The sequence below is a fragment of the Pseudonaja textilis genome, chromosome 9 (assembly GCF_049901715.1).
Source record: "Pseudonaja textilis isolate UNSWEBS1 chromosome 9, rPseTex1.2, whole genome shotgun sequence".
NCBI classification, from domain to species: Eukaryota; Metazoa; Chordata; class Lepidosauria; order Squamata; family Elapidae; genus Pseudonaja; species Pseudonaja textilis.
Window position 1 is genome coordinate 4,833,149 of NC_141998.1, and position 18,279 is coordinate 4,851,427.

General features: G+C 49.1%; 1 protein-coding gene and 2 long non-coding RNA genes across 3 annotated transcripts in view; all 3 read left to right on the forward strand.

The window, feature by feature from the left end:
- Positions 1 to 690: 690 nt before the first annotated feature.
- The window catches only part of LOC148125015 (uncharacterized), a 26,078-nt gene continuing 8,489 nt past the window's right edge, over positions 691 to 18,279 (forward strand). The window contains exons 1-5 of the mRNA XM_087938753.1: positions 691 to 727; positions 1,502 to 1,711; positions 2,261 to 2,353; positions 3,754 to 3,845; positions 4,730 to 4,821. Of these exons, the coding sequence (XP_087794879.1) occupies positions 691 to 727; positions 1,502 to 1,711; positions 2,261 to 2,353; positions 3,754 to 3,845; positions 4,730 to 4,821 (524 nt within the window). The remainder of the gene's footprint in view (positions 728 to 1,501; positions 1,712 to 2,260; positions 2,354 to 3,753; positions 3,846 to 4,729; positions 4,822 to 18,279) is intronic.
- Positions 5,729 to 11,221, forward strand: LOC148125016 (uncharacterized). The gene is made up of 3 exons (XR_015744616.1): positions 5,729 to 8,921; positions 9,360 to 9,971; positions 10,410 to 11,221. It is a non-coding gene; the product is annotated as an uncharacterized LOC148125016 (long non-coding RNA).
- Positions 15,271 to 18,273, forward strand: LOC148125017 (uncharacterized). Its single transcript, XR_015744611.1, has 3 exons — positions 15,271 to 15,661; positions 16,042 to 16,331; positions 16,709 to 18,273. It is a non-coding gene; the product is annotated as an uncharacterized LOC148125017 (long non-coding RNA).

Below are 18,279 nucleotides of genomic sequence, written 5' to 3' on the forward strand. Positions count from 1 at the left end.
AGTTGAAAAAAATTGTTTGAAAATCTAAATCCAATGGAACGTAGTACCAAAGCTTTCCAGGGCTGTATCATTTAATGCCGCACGGAAGGATGCCCATTTGAAAAACTTTTTGTGGAGATATATGGAATCCTTGTGAGAGCCTGCTAAAGTAGAAGTTCTTTAGGGAAATGCAAAGTCCCAAAACTTTAGAAGGTGATCCTGTTTCTGCTTGAAATTGTGATGTTTCCCCCTTATGCCTTGGGATTTAGAAGGGGGAACGGGCAATAGTGGGGACATCCATGGGAGTTTTAGGATACGTGGAAATGCCGGACTGAGCAATAGATCTGACCAAGATGGAAATAATTTAGGTTTTGCTGGTGGGTGCGGGTGGTATTTTGTTCAACTGGGAAAGTGTTTGCCCTGCTCCCTTCTGGCTGCATATCTCCTTCTGCAGGGAAAGAGATTGTGCTTCTTAAATGCAGAGAATTGTAGTCCAAATGAGGCTGGGTTGCAACTCGGCTTAAATAAACACAGGGACTTAAAATAGCCTTTGCATTGTGATGCTACCCAAGCCGAGAGAGCGTGATTTAAAATATGCATTGTGAAGTGGAAAAGGGAGTACATTCATTTCTATTCTCCCTGTAACGAAGATGGGAGTTTGTGAGAGGAAGTATTGGCCTGTGTATTGATTTGTAGAATTGTACATGATCTATGAAGCTTGGGACAGAAGATTGCAACCTGGAAGGAGGTAGGCGGCCCATCTCTGAACAGCCAGCTGAACTCCCCACTTTGACAAGAAACAAGACCAGGTCAATGAATAAGGCAGAGAATAGAAACAGTGTAAAGGACCAGATGCCGGCCAGCTCTTAATTTATTCCGGCTCAGTGATTCCTACATTAAACCATCAAAACAATCTGTTTTGTGTCCAGTCGGTTTCAACTGCATGCTGAGAAGATGCGAGGAAGTGAGCGAAATACGAGCACCCCTCCCGATGTACTAAACTTGGGGCTGGGAAAGAAAGAGGCTCAAAGTAGTTCTTGAACTCGCCACCGGGTGGCAAAACACACCCTTTCAAACAAAAGTTAACTGGTGGCAGCCCTTAGTTTGGCATTTGCCAGCTCCCAATGATTCCAGAGCTGGGAGCCTGGGATTCAGTCCACACGTCCCTAATTAAAATAGGGGATTTTGTCCATAGAGTCTCAAAGCTTGCAAAACTCCAAATCCTTCAGTACTTAAGGAAGCTGGATGCTTTTTTCTCCCTCCACACAATCAAATCATATCCAGTGCGGCGCTTCCTTGTGCTAGCAGGTGCGCCCAGGTGTGTTGGACCACATCTCCCAGAATCCTTAGCGTGGCCGCCCAGGGGCTGGGAATTCTGGGAGGCGCTGTGCAACCTGCGGGAGTCTCCCCATCCTTCCCGCCCGAAGCAGCCCAGGATGCTGGGATGTGTAACCAAGGCACACCTGGAGGGCCATCCTCCCTCCGTGCCCCCGCCTCCCCGGAAGGGTCCGTTTTGGAGTAGCGACGCTCTTTCCCCTCTGGGAGGACCGAGCCGAAGCTCCCTCGGATCTTTCCCATTCGTTTCCGGATGCCGCTTCAATCCGGGCAAGAGCGCCCTTCCGGTCCCTCCAGCGCGAGGGGGGGGAAGCAGAAGAAGGCGTTTCCGCTCAGGCGCACATCCGGGTTCTTTTGTCCCCGGGGTCGCAGCCGGGCGCCCTCCCCGCCGCCTCAGGTGGGTCCGCCTCCCTTCGCTCCCCCCCCCCCGCGCGTCCTGTCTCTCGCGCCGGGCGGGGAGGGTCGCGCTAGGAATCCGCCTCTTGTCTCCTCTGAGCGACCGTTGGCCGCCTTCGCCTCCCGGCCCCTCAAAGCCGTCAGAGAGGCGCCCGCCGAAGTCCCCCCGCCCCCCCGTGTGTGTTTGTGTGGTGTGTTTGTGTGGTTTGTGGCGGAAGGGTGACGACGACGACGACCCCGCGGTGTAGGCCAGGCTGCCAGGCGGCGGGGTTGGAAGACACGTCGCTCCTCCCGAGCTTCCCGCCCGGCCGGCTTCTCCTTCCCTCCGGCAGCCCCGGGTGGCCTCGCCCGGCTGGGTCTCCCGAAGTGGCCCCGGGGAGCAGGAAGGGCTCCCTCTCCGCCTCCCTCGCAGCACCTGGGCAGGTGTGTGTGTGGGTAGGGACGCCCCGAGGGCATCTAGACGGGCTCACCCGCCCCCCCTCCCTCCTTTTGGGCGGGGCTTTTCCTGCGGGATGTTTTGTGTAACGTTTTGGGCCTTGAACCCCAACAGATCCGCTGCAGCCTCTGAAGATGGCCCAGTTCAAGCGGCAGAAGCCTCTGCGGACCAGCAGCCTCCAGGGAGCCCCCCGGGGGTCGTTTCCAGGTGGGTCCCCCCAAGGAGCCCCTCCCTCCCCCACCTGGGACCCCCTTTCCGCTTCCCCCTTTCCTCCTCCTGGAGGCCTTGCCTGGGGTGAGGCTGCCCTGCAGGGCCTGGGACCGGGGGCGGCTTGGGGCCTCTTCCCTTCTCCTTCCCTGCCAGTAAAGCCGCAGGAGGAGGAGGAGGAACAACCTTTGGGTGGCTTTTTAGCCAGAACTGGGCAAAGTGGGTGAAATGGGGATTTCTGCTCTACTTTCGGAGGGTTTGGGTGGGACTTTTGGAAGCCTCCAGTCGGTTTTAGTGGTGCAAATTTCTCATATTGAAGTAACAAAACGTAAGTCCTGCAACTGTTGTGAACTGTGATTAAGAGATTGATGCCAAGGGGCTGAATGAGACGGGGATTCAGGAGGACTCGTGTTTAAGGCACCTTTAAATGGGTTTTAACTCTTATGATTCTCAGAGGAGACAAAGTATGCTTTTTATTTGCATTTATTTTTATGCCTTTATTATTTTTACAAACGCGGGTAGTCCTTGACTTATGACCACAGTGTTCCCAAAATTTCTGTTGCTAAGCAAGGCAGTGAAGTGATTTTTGGTCCATTTTAGGACATTTTTTGCCATAGTTGACAAACAACTCACTGCAGTTGTTAAGTAAATCATGCAAGTAAATCAGACTTTGCTTTTGGGAAGCCAGATGGGAAGCTTACAAATAATGGCCTCATGATCCCAGGACAGTGAAATTGTCATAAATACATGATGTTTGCAAGCACCTGAATTTTGACCACATGACCCATGGGGATGCTGCAAAGATCGTGAATGTAAAAACTGGTCCAAAGTCACTTTTTCCGCTGCCGTTGTTAACTTAGGACTGTCATGTATGAATGGTTGTAAGTCAAGGACTACCACCCAAGGGGGTGAACATATCCAACACACCTTCCTCCTCCTATTTTCCCTGCAACAACAACCCTGTGAAATGAGGTGGGCAGTCACTCAGCTGGCTTTCATGGATAAAACAGGACTTGAACTCACAATCTTTTGCTTTCTAGCCTGATGCTTTAACCACTAGACCAAACTGGCTCTCTTTTGGGAGCCAAACTCCTATGATTCCCAAATGGGACAATACATTGGGAAGAGTAGAGTATGCTTGCTAAACTGAACTATAAGCATGGACTCCTTTCATGTGGCTGCAACTACCAGTGTGTAGTCAGCGAATACTACATAGGGTTGGATCTGTGGCCAAATCGAATAATGCAACATTTGAAAGTTATGTAGGCCGTCTCCAGGCTTCTATTACTTTCACTGGGAAAGAAATATAACAAGGCTGGTAAATAAAATGTATCCATTGCCTCCTAATACTTGATTTCAAGTGGATTCCAATGATGTTGACTCCCAGTCCTTTTTCCTAGGAGCACAGCCAGCCTCTCTACTGGGACCTGCCCCGGGTCTATTAAATCCTCCCATTTCAGCAGATATCATTCAAGCAACACGCCATCTTCAGGTAGAGAATTCACTGGCTTTCTCTGATGGGTTTCTTAGTTGCCAGGCGGTGATATCCTGATATTCTTTACTTCTCTTGATAAGGGACAATTTGGGGATTTTACCTCTACAAAAAGATTCAGGTTACAAGGTGATTCTGGTCACTTCTGATCTTGTGCCAAGAACTTTATATTTTGGAAAGAGGAACCGGTCCGTTCTCTCTTAGGCCGAATCTCAGCCAGAGGTGAGGTAAAAACCCTCTGGAAATCTCCATCGCTCAGCCTGATATTTCAGGCACCTGGCTTTAACTCCTTCCGGCTTTGATAAAAGTGGAGGCACGGATGATTTTTAGCTATAGGGAGAAGCTGCAGCAAAGGCAAAGGCGAAACAGCACAAATATATGGCCTGAACTCTTCATTTCCTGTGTTTTATTTCTCTCCCAAGACTGTCACAAGACTCGTTGTGCAGGTCCTCATGCGCATTGTGTCAGAAGGTGCATGTTTATGCTTAACCTGCATAAAATGCTTCAAGTGTGACAGAAAAGGGAAGTTAGAAGTTGGGTTATTCAACCTTAAAAGGAAGAGCTGTACATCTGAGTAGTGACTTAGCATTTAATTGTCCATGGCATTTAGCGCCAGTGTTAAAGAGCCGATGCAGAGGGCATAAAGCGGAGCTGATTGACTAGGAAGTGGGTAAAGGCTTGAGGTCCTCTCCACCTAAAAGAGCCCCCTGGGTGGTTCAGAGTTCCAAAGAATGATAAGGAAAGTGAACTAGGCTCATACAAAGGTACCACTTGCAGCGTTAGGGAACGTGCTGGTTGGCCTCGGACAGCGTGGTCATTATCCGAGGAGAGTCATTTGAGCTTATTCTCGGCCAAGTAATTCCAGTGCTTTTCTCTGCTTTTAGGGAGGAGAGAAGCAGCGTGTTTTTACTGGCATTGTCACCAGTCTTCATGATTATTTTGGCGTGGTGGATGATGAAGTTTTTTTCCAGCTAAGGTGAGTAGAACCGGAGCAGCAGAGACAGAAGCGGGCCTCAAATGGCTGCTCGAGGACAGTGTAACGTTGCCCCTCTTCAGCCTTGCGTGAGCCTTGGAAGGAGCAGTAAAGGGGCTGCGTCTCAGGTCTGAGGATCACCCACGCCTGGCTGCTTATCGCTGTTGCTTCTGCTGTTGGAATTGGGTGTAATCTACTACAGATGGTTATACGTCCTGCTAGAAAAATGCAAGCAGTCTAGGGAAAAAGGGTTTCTAGCTAAGCTTTTTCCTGTGCCAGTTTCTGCTTGGAAATCTTTAGAGCATTGAAATGTGATTCTGCCCCCCCGCCCACTTTGTGTGTTTGTGAAGGAAGCATGCCTAATATTAGTTTAGGCATGCCTCATATCTTGCTGCCCTTTCCAGCCGAAAGAAATGGCGACATATTAGTCATGTGGCTCATTTGGTGCTCATCATTTTTAGTACTCATTGCGCCTCCCAGAACCAGTGAGTAGAGAGGTACCGTTGCATTAATGCTGCCGTAAAGAAGAATGGAAGTCTGAATCTTTTTTCTTTCTTTCTTGCACTTTTAGCGTTCTCTTTGATTTATTTATGTTTCTTCCTTTACATTGGTCTGTATTAATTTTTTTTTATTTTGGTTTTAAAATGTTTAATCAAAGTATGTAAAAAAAAAATCAGGAGAATTATTCTGCTCAATGCTAATGTTTAGAGGCATATGGTCAAAAAGTTTCTAACGGAATTGGGAAAGCCATTTTAGAATTTTTCCAGTGCAAGATGGCAGGATAGCAAACAGCCAAACTTATCATAGCTAAATGTCTGGCTGTAATCTCCCATTCTTGAAGGGGTAGACCAGAGGTCTCCAAACTTGGCAACCTTATGACTTGTGGACTTCAACTCCCAGAATTCTCTGGCTGTTATGGACGTCTTGTTGAGTTTATCTATCTGCATCTGCACAGATGAAAAAATCCACTACTGTGCAGAATACAGAAAAGTAAAAGAGACCCCTGCACCACAACATGTTTGGGACCCTCATCCAGAGGGACTGTACCAAGGAGATGCGGGGTGATGCTGGTCCTGATACTTGTATGACGCCAAAGGTAGAATTCTCTAGTAGAATTTGGTTCCCTGACATAACGGGGGAAAAGTTCAAACTGCTGGAAGAATCCATCTTATTCTTGAGCGCTGACGGGATAAGAGAGCGAGTGGAGGTTCCCATCAGGAGGGACGAAGGACAGGATGCGTTCAGATTCCTACCGCTTGAACCGCACACAGGTGGAAACTGACATCCTCCAACAATCTTGGGTTCTGAAGGGGAAGGATAAAAGAGCTGGAAGTTTTTAGGCTGGTGGTGCTTTCCTCGGGCTTCTCAACCTTGGCAACTTTAGAGTTGAAGCTGGCTGGGGAATTCTGGGAATTGAAGTCCGCAGGTCTGAAAGTTGTCAAGGTTGGGAAGCATTTTGCTACTCCCTTGCTGGGAATGAAGTGCCCTGTTCAGCCGTAGCTATACTACGTTGTGCTTTGGTCTTCTCTCTTTGACACTGTTCCCCAACCCCGTTTTCAAAGATGTAAACTCTTCTCACCCCCCTTCCTGCCACAAGACCCTTCCCTTATTTTAAGGAAAAGCTGCTGCACCTCCCCTTGGAATGCCCGCCAGCCAGAGGTGTTCCTAATTCCTGTCCATCTCTGCAGGCTGGGAAATAAACCGTGGCGGAACCTCAGTAACCACCAGGAGGCGAAGAACCAAAGTGACCTACGCCAACTTTTATGGACCTTTGGTGGCCAAACAGAACACGGACGCTCTGCTCTTACTGCTTTATACGGCTCGTGGGGAAGGTTTGGCCGGCTTCCTGTTTTGGATATGGGCACCGTGATGGTTGGCTATGGAAGGGCAAGCCAGGGAATTTGTTAAAATGGGTGGGCGAGAGGGGTCTTTCCCCTCTCATTTTCTCCAGGAAGGAAAGGGCGAGGTCAGGCATGCCAGTCAATTTCACGCAGGCATCAATCACCCCTTGGATTTCAGCTGTGATTGTGGAACCTCCCACACACAGAGAGAGAAACACACACACACAAAATGTAATTCACATAGTTCAAGAAGGACGCTGGGGCTATTTTAAAGAGCCTTGGGTTACAGGCACGCCTCAACTCATTTAGTCACCGTTTGAACTTAGAGCGGCCCTGAAAAAGTGATTTGTGCCCCCCAAAAGCATCTTGTTCAGCACCAACTAGAAATGACTGGGGATTATGGGCATTGGAATCCGATGTATGTGGGCAGCATCAGATTGTTAGAAGCTAAACCGCCTTTCTAAATGGATGCAATTGAAAACATGGATACAAGCACCCAGCTGCTCCCAAACTCAGCCGCTCGTCCCCTCTGGGAAACGGTGGGAGGTGAGATGGATCCCTGGTGTGACCCAGCAGGTCTCCGCTTGACTCATGACACGCCACCCCTCTACTGCAAAGGATTCCACGCCTCTCCAGAAACAGTGTTTGAAACGGGCCTCCTTCCGTGCGGCATGAAACGATTCAGCCCTGGAAAGCTTTGGGGCCACGTTCCACTGAATTTAGCTTCCCAAACCATTTTTCTCGACTCTCGGGTTCAGATTTTTAAAAGAGCGTAAAGCATTTTGTTTTCCTCAAATATAATACAATAATACCATAAATACAGTAAGTACAATAATGCAATAAATGCAAACTCCCAGCTGCATATATAGTAATTCGTTAAAAATACTAAAAAAAATACTGTACAATTTGAACTAAAAAGTACAACTCAGATTTTTAAAAGTCTGCAGAACATTTTATTTTCCTTCTTTAAATACATTCCATACCAGCCGTATAGATGGTTCAAATGTTAAATCATAAATAAGTTGGTCACCTTTGGAGAGACAGCGATAGCTTTTTCCTGACCTTCTCCTATCCTAGGCGGCGCACCTGGCTCTCCAAGGCCCGGATTCTGTGCGGCAGGATTAGACTGTCCTGCTTCACTTGCCAATTTTGCTTTTGTGCTTCAGCCATTTTCTCCGTCATCTTGGAGAGGTTCTCCGGGGAGCGGAGACCTGGTCCAGGCATGGGCAGTTTGGCCAAAAGGCCCTGAAACTCAACTGGTTGATCTTGAAAAAAGCTCCCTCCCTATCCCGCCCGCCTCCATTCTGTCTCTGCCACGGGGACCAACTTCTATACATCACAATTCATTAGCTATGGCTCTTCCTTCCTTTCTCCTGTTCCAGGATGCAGATCGGCCTCTCCAAGGCCCAGATTCTGTGCCTCAGGATTAGATTGTCCTGCTTCAGTTGCCTGCTTTGCTTCTCCTGCTTTGCAATTGTCACCAGCATTTTGGAGAGGGTCTCCAGGGACCGTAGAGCTGGTCCAGGCATAGGGTGGGATGCTGTTGTGCCTAGGAAATGAACAACTCCTCTTCTAGGGTGCAGGCTCAGCGCTCCAGTATTTGACGCTTATGGTGAATTTCCAGCTTGGCTTTCTGCAGTTTGGACGAAAGGCCCTGAAACTCAACTGGTTGATCTTGAAAAAAGCTCCCTCCCTCCCCTCCCCCGCCCGCATTCTGCCTCTGCCACGGAGGCCAACTTCTATACATCACAATGGATTCTCTATAGCAATTTCTTACCTTTGCCCTCTGAAGGCTGGAGACTTGGCTGTCCAGCTCCACGATTCTCCCCTGCAGCACCACGTTTTCCTGCTGGTTGATCTTTTCAAGCTCGGCCAGCTCCTGGATACGTAGCTGCAGCTGCAGCTTGCACCTCTCCAGCTGGGCCAGCCTCTCCATGTTCCTGGTGAATTTCTCCAGTGATCAGAGACCCGGTCTTGGGAGATGGGGGCTGAGGGCTGGCTCTGGTTGTGCCTAGAAAATGAACCTCATGTAGAATTCTGGGATCGGCACTCTCCGTAAATAATATTTACTCTGGCCCTCACAGTGTATTATCTATAGCAATTTCTTACCTTTGCTCTCTGAAGGCCGGGGACTTGGGACTCCAGCTCCACGATTCTCCCCTGCAGCACCACGTTTTCCTGCTGGTTGATCTTTTCAAGTTCGGCCAGCCTCTCCATGACCCTGGAGATCTTCTCCAGGGACTGGAGACCCGGTGCTGGCAGGTGTCGGGCGGCTGACTGTTGCGCCAAAAACTTCTCCTCTTCCAGGGTGCGGACTTGGCATGCTGGAGTTTGAAATTTGGTGAATTTCCAGGTGTGCTTTCTGCAGTTTGGCCAAAAGGCCCTGAAACTCAACTGATTGATCTTGAAAAATGCTCCCTCCCTCCATCCCCATTTTATCTCTGCCACGGAGACCAACTTCTATACATCACAATGGATTCTCTATAGCAATTTCTTACCTTTGCCCTCTGAAGGCTGGAGACTTGGCTGTCCGGCTCCACGATTCTCCCGTGCAGCACCACGTTTTCCTGCTGGTTGATCTTTTCAAATTCGGCCAGCTCCTGGATACGTTGCTGCAGCTGCAGCTTGCACCTCTCCAGCTGGGCCACCTCTCCATGACCCTGGTGAATTTCTCCAGTGATCAGAGACCGGTCCTGGGAGATGGGGGCTGAGGGCTGGCCCTGGTTGTGCCTAGAAAGTGAACCTCATGTAGAATTCTGGGATCGGCACTCTCCGTAAATAATATTTTCTCTGGCCCTCACAGTGTATTATCTATAGCAATTTCTTACCTTTGCCCACTGAAGGCCAGAGACTTGGGACTCCAGCTCCACGATTCTCCCCTGCAGCACCACGTTTTCCTGCTGGTTGATCTTTTCAAATTCGCACAGCTCCTGGATACGTTGGTGCAGCTGCAGCTTGCACCTCTCCAGCTGGGCCACCTCTCCATGACCCTGGTGAATTTCTCCAGTGATCAGAGACCCGGTCCTGGGAGATGGGGGCTGAGGGCTGGCCCTGGTTGTGCCTAGAAAATGATCCTCATGTAGAATTCTGGGATCAGCACTCTCCATAAATAATATTTTCTCTGGCCCTCACAGTGTATTATCTATAGCAATTTCTTACCTTTGCCCTCTGAAGGCCAGAGACTTGGGACTCCAGCTCCACGATTCTCCCCTGCAGCACCACATTTTCCTGCTGGTTGATCTTTTCAAGTTCGGCCAGCCCCTCCATGACCCTGGAGATCTTCTCCAGGGACTGGAGACCCGGTGCTGGCAGGTGTCAGGCGGCTGACTGTTGTGCCAAAAACTTCTCCTCTTCCAGGGTGTTGACTTGGCACGCTGGAGTTTGAAATTTGGTGAATTTCCAGGTTTGCTTTCTGCAGTTTGGCCAAAAGGCCCTGAAACTCAACTGATTGATCTTGAAAAATGCTCCCTCCCTCCATCCCCATTTTATCTCTGCCACGGAGACCAACTTCTATACATCACAATGGATTCTCTATAGCAATTTCTTACCTTTGCCCTCTGAAGGCTGGAGACTTGGCTGTCCGGCTCCACGATTCTCCCCTGCAGCACCACGTTTTCCTGCTGGTTGATCTTTTCAAGTTCGGCCAGCTCCTGGATACGTTGCTGCAGCTGCAGCTTGCACCTCTCCAGCTGGGCCACCTCTCCATGACCCTGGTGAATTTCTCCAGTGATCAGAGACCGGTCCTGGGAGATGGGGGCTGAGGGCTGGCCCTGGTTGTGCCTAGAAAATGAACCTCATGTAGAATTCTGGGATCGGCACTCTCCGTAAATAATATTTTCTCTCGCCCTCACAGTGTATTATCTATAGCAATTTCTTACCTTTGCCCGCTGAATGCTGGAGACTTGGCTGTCCGGCTCCACGATTCTCCCCTGCAGCACCACGTTTTCCTGCTGGTTGTTCTTTTCAAATTCGCACAGCTCCTGGATACGTTGGTGCAGCTGCAGCTTGCACCTCTCCAGCTGGGCCACCTCTCCATGACCCTGGTGAATTTCTCCAGTGATCAGAGACCCGGTCCTGGGAGATGGGGGCTGAGGGCTGGCCCTGGTTGTGCCTAGAAAATGATCCTCATGTAGAATTCTGGGATCGGCACTCTCCATAAATAATATTTTCTCTGGCCCTCACAGTGTATTATCTATAGCAATTTCTTACCTTTGCCCTCTGAAGGCCAGAGACTTGGGACTCCAGCTCCACGATTCTCCCCTGCAGCACCACATTTTCCTGCTGGTTGATCTTTTCAAGTTCGGCCAGCCCCTCCATGACCCTGGAGATCTTCTCCAGGGACTGGAGACACGGTGCTTGCAGGTGTCAGGCGGCTGACTGTTGTGCCAAAAACTTCTCCTCTTCCAGGGTGTTGACTTGGCACGCTGGAGTTTGAAATTTGGTGAATTTCCAGGTTTGCTTTCTGCAGTTTGGCCAAAAGGCCCTGAAACTCAACTGATTGATCTTGAAAAATGCTCCCTCCCTCCATCCCCATTTTATCTCTGCCACGGAGACCAACTTCTATACATTACAATGGATTCTCTATAGCAATTTCTTACCTTTGCCCTCTGAAGGCTGGAGACTTGGCTGTCCGGCTCCACGATTCTCCCCTGCAGCACCACATTTTCCTGCTGGTTGATCTTTTCAAGTTCGGCCAGCTCCTGGATACGTTGCTGCAGCTGCAGCTTGCACCTCTCCAGCTGGGCCACCTCTCCATGACCCTGGTGAATTTCTCCAGTGATCAGAGACCGGTCCTGGGAGATGGGGCTGAGGGCTGGCCCTGGTTGTGCCTAGAAAATGAACCTCATGTAGAATTCTGGGATCGGCACTCTCCGTAAATAATATTTTCTCTCGCCTCACAGTGTATTATCTATAGCAATTTCTTACCTTTGCCCTCTGAATGCTGGAGACTTGGCTGTCCGGCTCCACGATTCTCCCCTGCAGCACCACGCTTTTCCTGCTGGTTGATCTTTTCAAATTCGCACAGCTCCTGGATACGTTGGTGCAGCTGCAGCTTGCACCTCTCCAGCTGGGCCACCTCTCCATGACCCTGGTGAATTTCTCCAGTGATCAGAGACCGGTCCTGGGAGATGGGGGCTGAGGGCTGGCCCTGGTTGTGCCTAGAAAATGATCCTGATGTAGAATTCTGGGATCGGCACTCTCCATAAATAATATTTTCTCTGGCCCTCACAGTGTATTATCTATAGCAATTTCTTACCTTTGCCCTCTGAAGGCCAGAGACTTGGGACTCCAGCTCCACGATTCTCCCCTGCAGCACCACATTTTCCTGCTGGTTGATCTTTTCAAGTTCGGCCAGCCCCTCCATGACCCTGGAGATCTTCTCCAGGGACTGGAGACCCGGTGCTGGCAGGTGTCAGGCGGCTGACTGTTGTGCCAAAAACTTCTCCTCTTCCAGGGTGTGGACTTGGCACGCTGGAGTTTGAAATTTGGTGAATTTCCAGGTTTGCTTTCTGCAGTTTGGCCAAAAGGCCCTGAAACTCAACTGATTGATCTTGAAAAATGCTCCCTCCCTCCATCCCCATTTTATCTCTGCCACGGAGACCAACTTCTATACATCACAATGGATTCTCTATAGCAATTTCTTACCTTTGCCCTCTGAAGGCTGGAGACTTGGCTCTCCGGCTCCACAATTCTCCCCTGCAGCACCACGTTTTCCTGCTGGTTGATCTTTTCAAGTTCGGCCAGCTCCTGGATACGTTGCTGCAGCTGCAGCTTGCACCTCTCCAGCTGGGCCACCTCTCCATGACCCTGGTGAATTTCTCCAGTGATCAGAGACCCGGTCCTGGGAGATGGGGGCTGAGGGCTGGCCCTGTTTGTGCCTAGAAAATGAACCTCATGTAGAATTCTGGGATCGGCACTCTCCGTAAATAATATTTTCTCTGGCCCTCACAGTGTATTATCTATAGCAATTTCTTACCTTTGCCCTCTGAAGGCCAGAGACTTGGGACTTCCGCTCCACGATTCTCTCCTGCAGTACCACGTTTTCCTGCTGGTTGATCTTTTCAAGTTCGGCCAGCCTCTCCATGACCCTGGAGATCTTCTCCAGGGACTGGAGACCCGGTGCTGGCAGGTGTCGGGCGGCTGACTGTTGTGCCAAAAACTTCTCCTCTTCCAGGGTGCGGACTTGGCACGCTGGAGTTTGAAATTTGGTGAATTTCCAGGTGTGCTTTCTGCAGTTTGGCCAAAAGGCCCTGAACTGATTGACCTTGAAAGATGCTCCCTCCCTCCACCCCCAAATAATATTTTCTCTGGCCCTCACCAGCTTCTTGGGCAGACTGTTCCCCTGTTGGAGAAGCCATCCCCTCTTGCCTCGTTGTCCAGCTCTCACCATTAGAGAGATTTCCTTAAGTTTAAGCCAAGTCCAGGTAGCTGCAACTTATGCCAGTTATTACTACTATTACAGCTATTCTTTCTGGCCCTAGTTCCTATGGTCATGGGAAATAATTCTTGGGCACCTTTTCTGGAGTTTCCCTTTCTGTTCTTTCCAACACTCACCTCTTCTTTTGCTTTCTCCTCCTCAAGGATGCTGCCGTCTGAGGTAGCTTGACTGCGTCCTCTGGAAGCCTCATCCAGAAATATTTCAGTTTGCAGCTGTTTAGGACAGTGGAATTTATTAGAAGTATTTATTAGAGCAATCTACTATTTCTATCCCACCCCAGCTGAAATTTGGGGGGATGGGACAGTGCTTTAAGAGGAAAGACAATTTCATCTCAACATGAAATGCTTTGGATGGTTTTTATCAGGCTTTGCAAAGCTACTTTGTGCATTTTTACAGTCCAAAACTGCTTTTCTTGCTCTTTTCATTTGTGCTGGCACTTAGTAAAATACAAACCCATCTTTACAGAGAGGAAACGCAGATGTGGAAGAGAACCAACAGGTACAAAACTGCATCATACAAGGTCTATTTTTCAGAGCGTTGCAACCATCACCTAATGGTTACCCCACCCCAGAGTAAATGCACTTATTGTGCCTGGGTGTATGTAGCAATGACAGCTGTATTAAACCAAAGGCTTGGCTCTCCTGTTTCTATTTCCTTAAATTGTCTGCTCTTCGGACGTTGCATTATTTCTTCCTGCAATAACTCGTAGAGCCATGCATTGGATGGTCTAGAAAGATGATTGCTATTGTATTAATTCCTATTGTACCTGAACTGAATCGAGTAGTTTGTAGAGCTAAAAGGTCACTGATTAATCTCACATCTATCACAAACAGGAGCAGACCCCACATTCTTTCAGGGATCAGTATCCAAGACTCCACACTTCATGGAAGCGCAGTCCTACGTCTGAATAAGCCCAGCATCCTATCCTTACTTACCAACGGTGCCGGCTTTGGGGTGTGGTGTCACTAGTGGTGTGACTGGACACTGTGATTCTGATTGTTTCTTGAGGCCTTACAGACGCCCTTCGCATTCGGTATTGCCTCTTTAATCTTTCCCAGAGGGATTGCGTGTTCTGGAGGAGGGAGATACACAAACACACACACACACACACACACACACTGTGAGAGAGGAAGCAGCCAAAAGGAAATGAGACAATCCTTCCCTTAGTCCCAAGGACTCATCTCAGAGCAGCCTCCTCCAACTTGCTGAGCTTCAGAGTGGCCCTGACTTCGAGTCCCAGAATCCCTGGCCTTCGTATCTCTCTCAAAATGTTTAAGCTCCATGAACCCTCCAGTTTTTGCCTCAAAACATCCGTACAGATTGGCTGCATCAGAGCCAAGTCCCTTCCGGTGGGTAATTCCCAGCCACAAGCAGCATCTCTGGGCTGCCTACAGTGCAAAAGGAAACCTGATTCAAATCCATACTAGGCCCTGACACTCAACTGGTTGATCTTGAACAAAGCTGTCTCTCTCTTTCCCCCTGCCTCACTCTGTCTCTGTCTCTGTTTCTGTCTCTCTCTGATCCTCATGCAGAATTCTGGGATCGGCACTCTCCATAAATATTTTCTCTGGCCCTCACAGTGTATTATCTATAGCAGTTTCTTACCTTTGCCCTCTGAAGGCTGAAGACTTGGCTCTCCAGCTCCATGATTCAATGCTGCAGCACCAGATTATCCTGCTGTAGCTGCAGGTTTTGTCTTTCTAGCTGGGCAAGCCTCTCCATGACCCTGGAGATCTTCTCCAGGGACTGGAGACCCGGTGCTGGCAGGTGTCGGGCGGCTGGCTGTTGTGCCTGGAAACTTCTCCGCTTCCAGGGTGCCTACTTGGCACGCCAGTGTTTGAAATTTGGTGAATTTCCAGGTTGGCGTTCTACAGTTTGACCGAAAGGCCCTGAAACTCAACTGGTTGATCTTGAAAAATGCTCCTTCCTTCCGCCCGCATTCTGTCTCTGCCAGGGGGACCAACTTCTATACATCCCAATGGATTCTCTATAGCAATTTTTTACCTTTGCCCTCTGAAGGCTGGAGACTTGGCTCTCCAGCTCCTGGACACGTTGCTGCAGCACCAGATTATCCTGCTGGAGCTGCAGGTTTTGTCTTTCTAGCTGGGCCAGCCTCTCCATGACCCTGGAGATCTTCTCCAGGGACTGGAGACCCGGTGCTGGCAGGTGTTGGGCCGCTGGCTGTTTTGCCTAGAAACTTCTCCTCTTCCAGGGTGCCTACTTGGCACACCGGTGTTTGAAATTTGGTGAATTTCCAGGTTGGCTTTCTGCAGTTTGGCCAAACGGCCCTGAAACTCAACTAGTTGATCTTGAAAAAAGCTTCCCCTCCGCCCGCATTCTATCTCTGCCAGGGGGACCAACTTTTATATATCACAATGTATTATCTATAGCAATTTCTTACCTTTGCCCTCTGAAGGCCGGAGACTTGGGCCTCCAGCTCCACGATTCTCCCCTGCGGCACCACGTTTTCCTGCTGGAGCTGCAGGTTTCTTTTTTCAAGCTGGGCCAGCTTCTCCATGACCCTGGAGATCTTCTCCAGGGACTGGAGACCCGGTGCTGGCAGGTGTCGGGCGGCTGGCTGTTGTGCCTAGAAACTTCTCCTCTTCCAGGGTGCGGACCTGGCACTCTGGTGTTTGAAATTTGGATAATTTCCAGGTTGGCTTTCTGCAGTTTGGTCGAAAGGCCGTGAAACTCAACTGATTGATCTTGAAAAATACTCCCTCCCTCCCCTCCCCCGTCCCCATTTTATCTCTGCCACGGGGACCAACTTCTATACATCACAATGGATTACCTATAGCAATTAATTACCTTTGTCCTCTGAAGGCTGGAGACTTGGCTCTCCAGCTCCTGGATACGTTGCTGCAGGTTGCACCTCTCCAGCTGGGCCATCCTCTCCATGACCCTGGTGAATTTCTCCAGTGATCAGAGACCCGGTCCTGGGAGATGGGGGCTGAGGGCTGGCCCTGGTTGTGCCTAGAAAATGAACCTCATGCAGAATTCTGGGATTGGCACTCTCCATAAATAATATTTTCTCTGGCCCTCAGAATGTATTATCTATAGCAATTTCTTACCTTTGCCCTCTGAAGGCTGGAGACTTGGGCCTACAGCTCCACGATTCTACTCTGCAGCACCACATTATCCTGCTGGAGCTGCAGGTTTCTTTTTTCCAGCTGGGCCAGCCTCCCCATGACCCTGGACAGCTTCTCCAGGGACTGGAGACCCGATGCTGGCAGGTGTCGGGCGGCTGACTGTTGTGCCAAAAACTTCTCCTCTTCCAGGGTGCGGACTTGGCACGCCGGAGTTTGAAATTTGGTGAATTTCCAGGTTTGCTTTATGCAGTTTGGCCAAAAGGCCCTGAAACTCAACTGATTGATCTTGAAAAATGCTCCCTCCCTCCGTCCCCATTTTATCTCTGCCACGGGGACCAACTTCTATATATCAAAATGTATTATCTATAGCAATTTCTTACCTTTGCCCTCTGAAGCCTGGAGACTTGGCTCTCCAGGTCCTGGATTCGATGCTGCAGTTGCAGGTTGCACCTCTCTAGCTGGGCCAGCCTCTCCATGATCCTGGTGAATTTCTCCAGTGATCGGAGACCCGGTCCTGGGAGATGGAGGCTGGGGGCTGGCCCTGGTTGTGCCTAGAAAATGAACCTCATGCAGAATTCAGGGATCGGCACTCTCCACAAATAATATTTTCTCTGGCCCTCACCACCTTATTGGGCAGACTGTTCCCCTGTTGGAGAAGGCATCCCGTCTTGCCTCGTTGTCCAGCTCTCACCGTTATAGAGATTTCCTTAAGTTTAAACCAAGTCCAGGTAGCTGCAACTTATGCCAGTTATTACTACTATGACAGCTATCCTTTCTGGCCCTAGTTCCTATGGTCATGGGAAATAATTCTTGGGCACCTTTTCTGGAGTTTCCCTTTCTGTTCTTTCCAACACTCACGTCTTCTTTTGCTTTCTCCTCCTCAAGGATGCTGCCGTCTGAGGTAGCTTGACTGCTTCCTCTGGAAGCCTCATCCAGAAATATTTCAGTTTGCAGCTGTTTAGGACAGTGGAATTTATTAGAAGTATTTATTAGAGCAATCTACTATTTCTACCCCACCCCAGCTGAAATTTGGGGGGATGGGACAGTGCTTTAAGAGGAAAGACAATTTCATCTCAACATGAAATCAGCTTGTCTGGTTTGTAAAGAGACCTCTAAGAGAGTTCTATTTCTTTTCCTTAATTAGTGCTTTGGATGGTTTTTATCAGGCTTTGCAAAGCTACTTTGTGCATTTTTACAGTCCAAAACTGCTTTTCTTGCTCTTTTCATTTGTGCTGGCACTTAGTAAAATACAAACCCATCTTTACAGAGAGGAAACGCAGATGTGGAAGAGAACCAACAGGTACAAAACTGCATCATACAAGGTCTATTTTTCAGAGCATTGCAACCATCACCTAATGGTTACCCCACCCCAGAGTAAATGCACTTATTGTGCCTGGGTGTATGTAGCAATGACTGGTGTATTAAACCAAAGGCTTGGCTCTACTGTTTCTATTTCCTTAAATTGTCAGAGCTGTGTCACACTCTAACACAGCATAGAAATAATAAAGGCAGGATATAAATCAATAAACACATAGACAGGTAAGCAAGCAAACTCTGCTCTTCGGACATTGCATTATTTTTTCCTGCAGTAACTCGTAGAGCCATCCATTGGATTGTCTAGAAAGATGATTGCTATTGTATTAATTCCTATTGTACCTGAACTGAATCCAGTAGTTTGTAGAGCTAAAAGGTCACTGATTAATCTCACATCTATCACAAACAGGAGCAGACCCCACATTCTTTCAGGGATCAGTATCCAAGACTCCACACTTCATGGAAGGGCAGTCCTACGTCTGAATAAGCCCAGCATCCTATCCTTACTTACCAACGGTGCCGGCTTTGGGGTGTGGTATCACTAGTGGTGTGACTGGACACTGTGATTCTGATTGTTTCTTGAGGCCTTACAGACGCCCTTCGCATTCGGTATTGCCTCTTTAATCTTCCCCAGAGGGATTGCGTGTTCTGGAGGAGGGAGAGACACACACACACACACACACACACACACACACACACACACACACACTGAGAGAGGAAGCAGCCAAAAGGAAATGAGACAATCCTTCCCTTAGTCCCAAGGACTCATCTCAGAGCA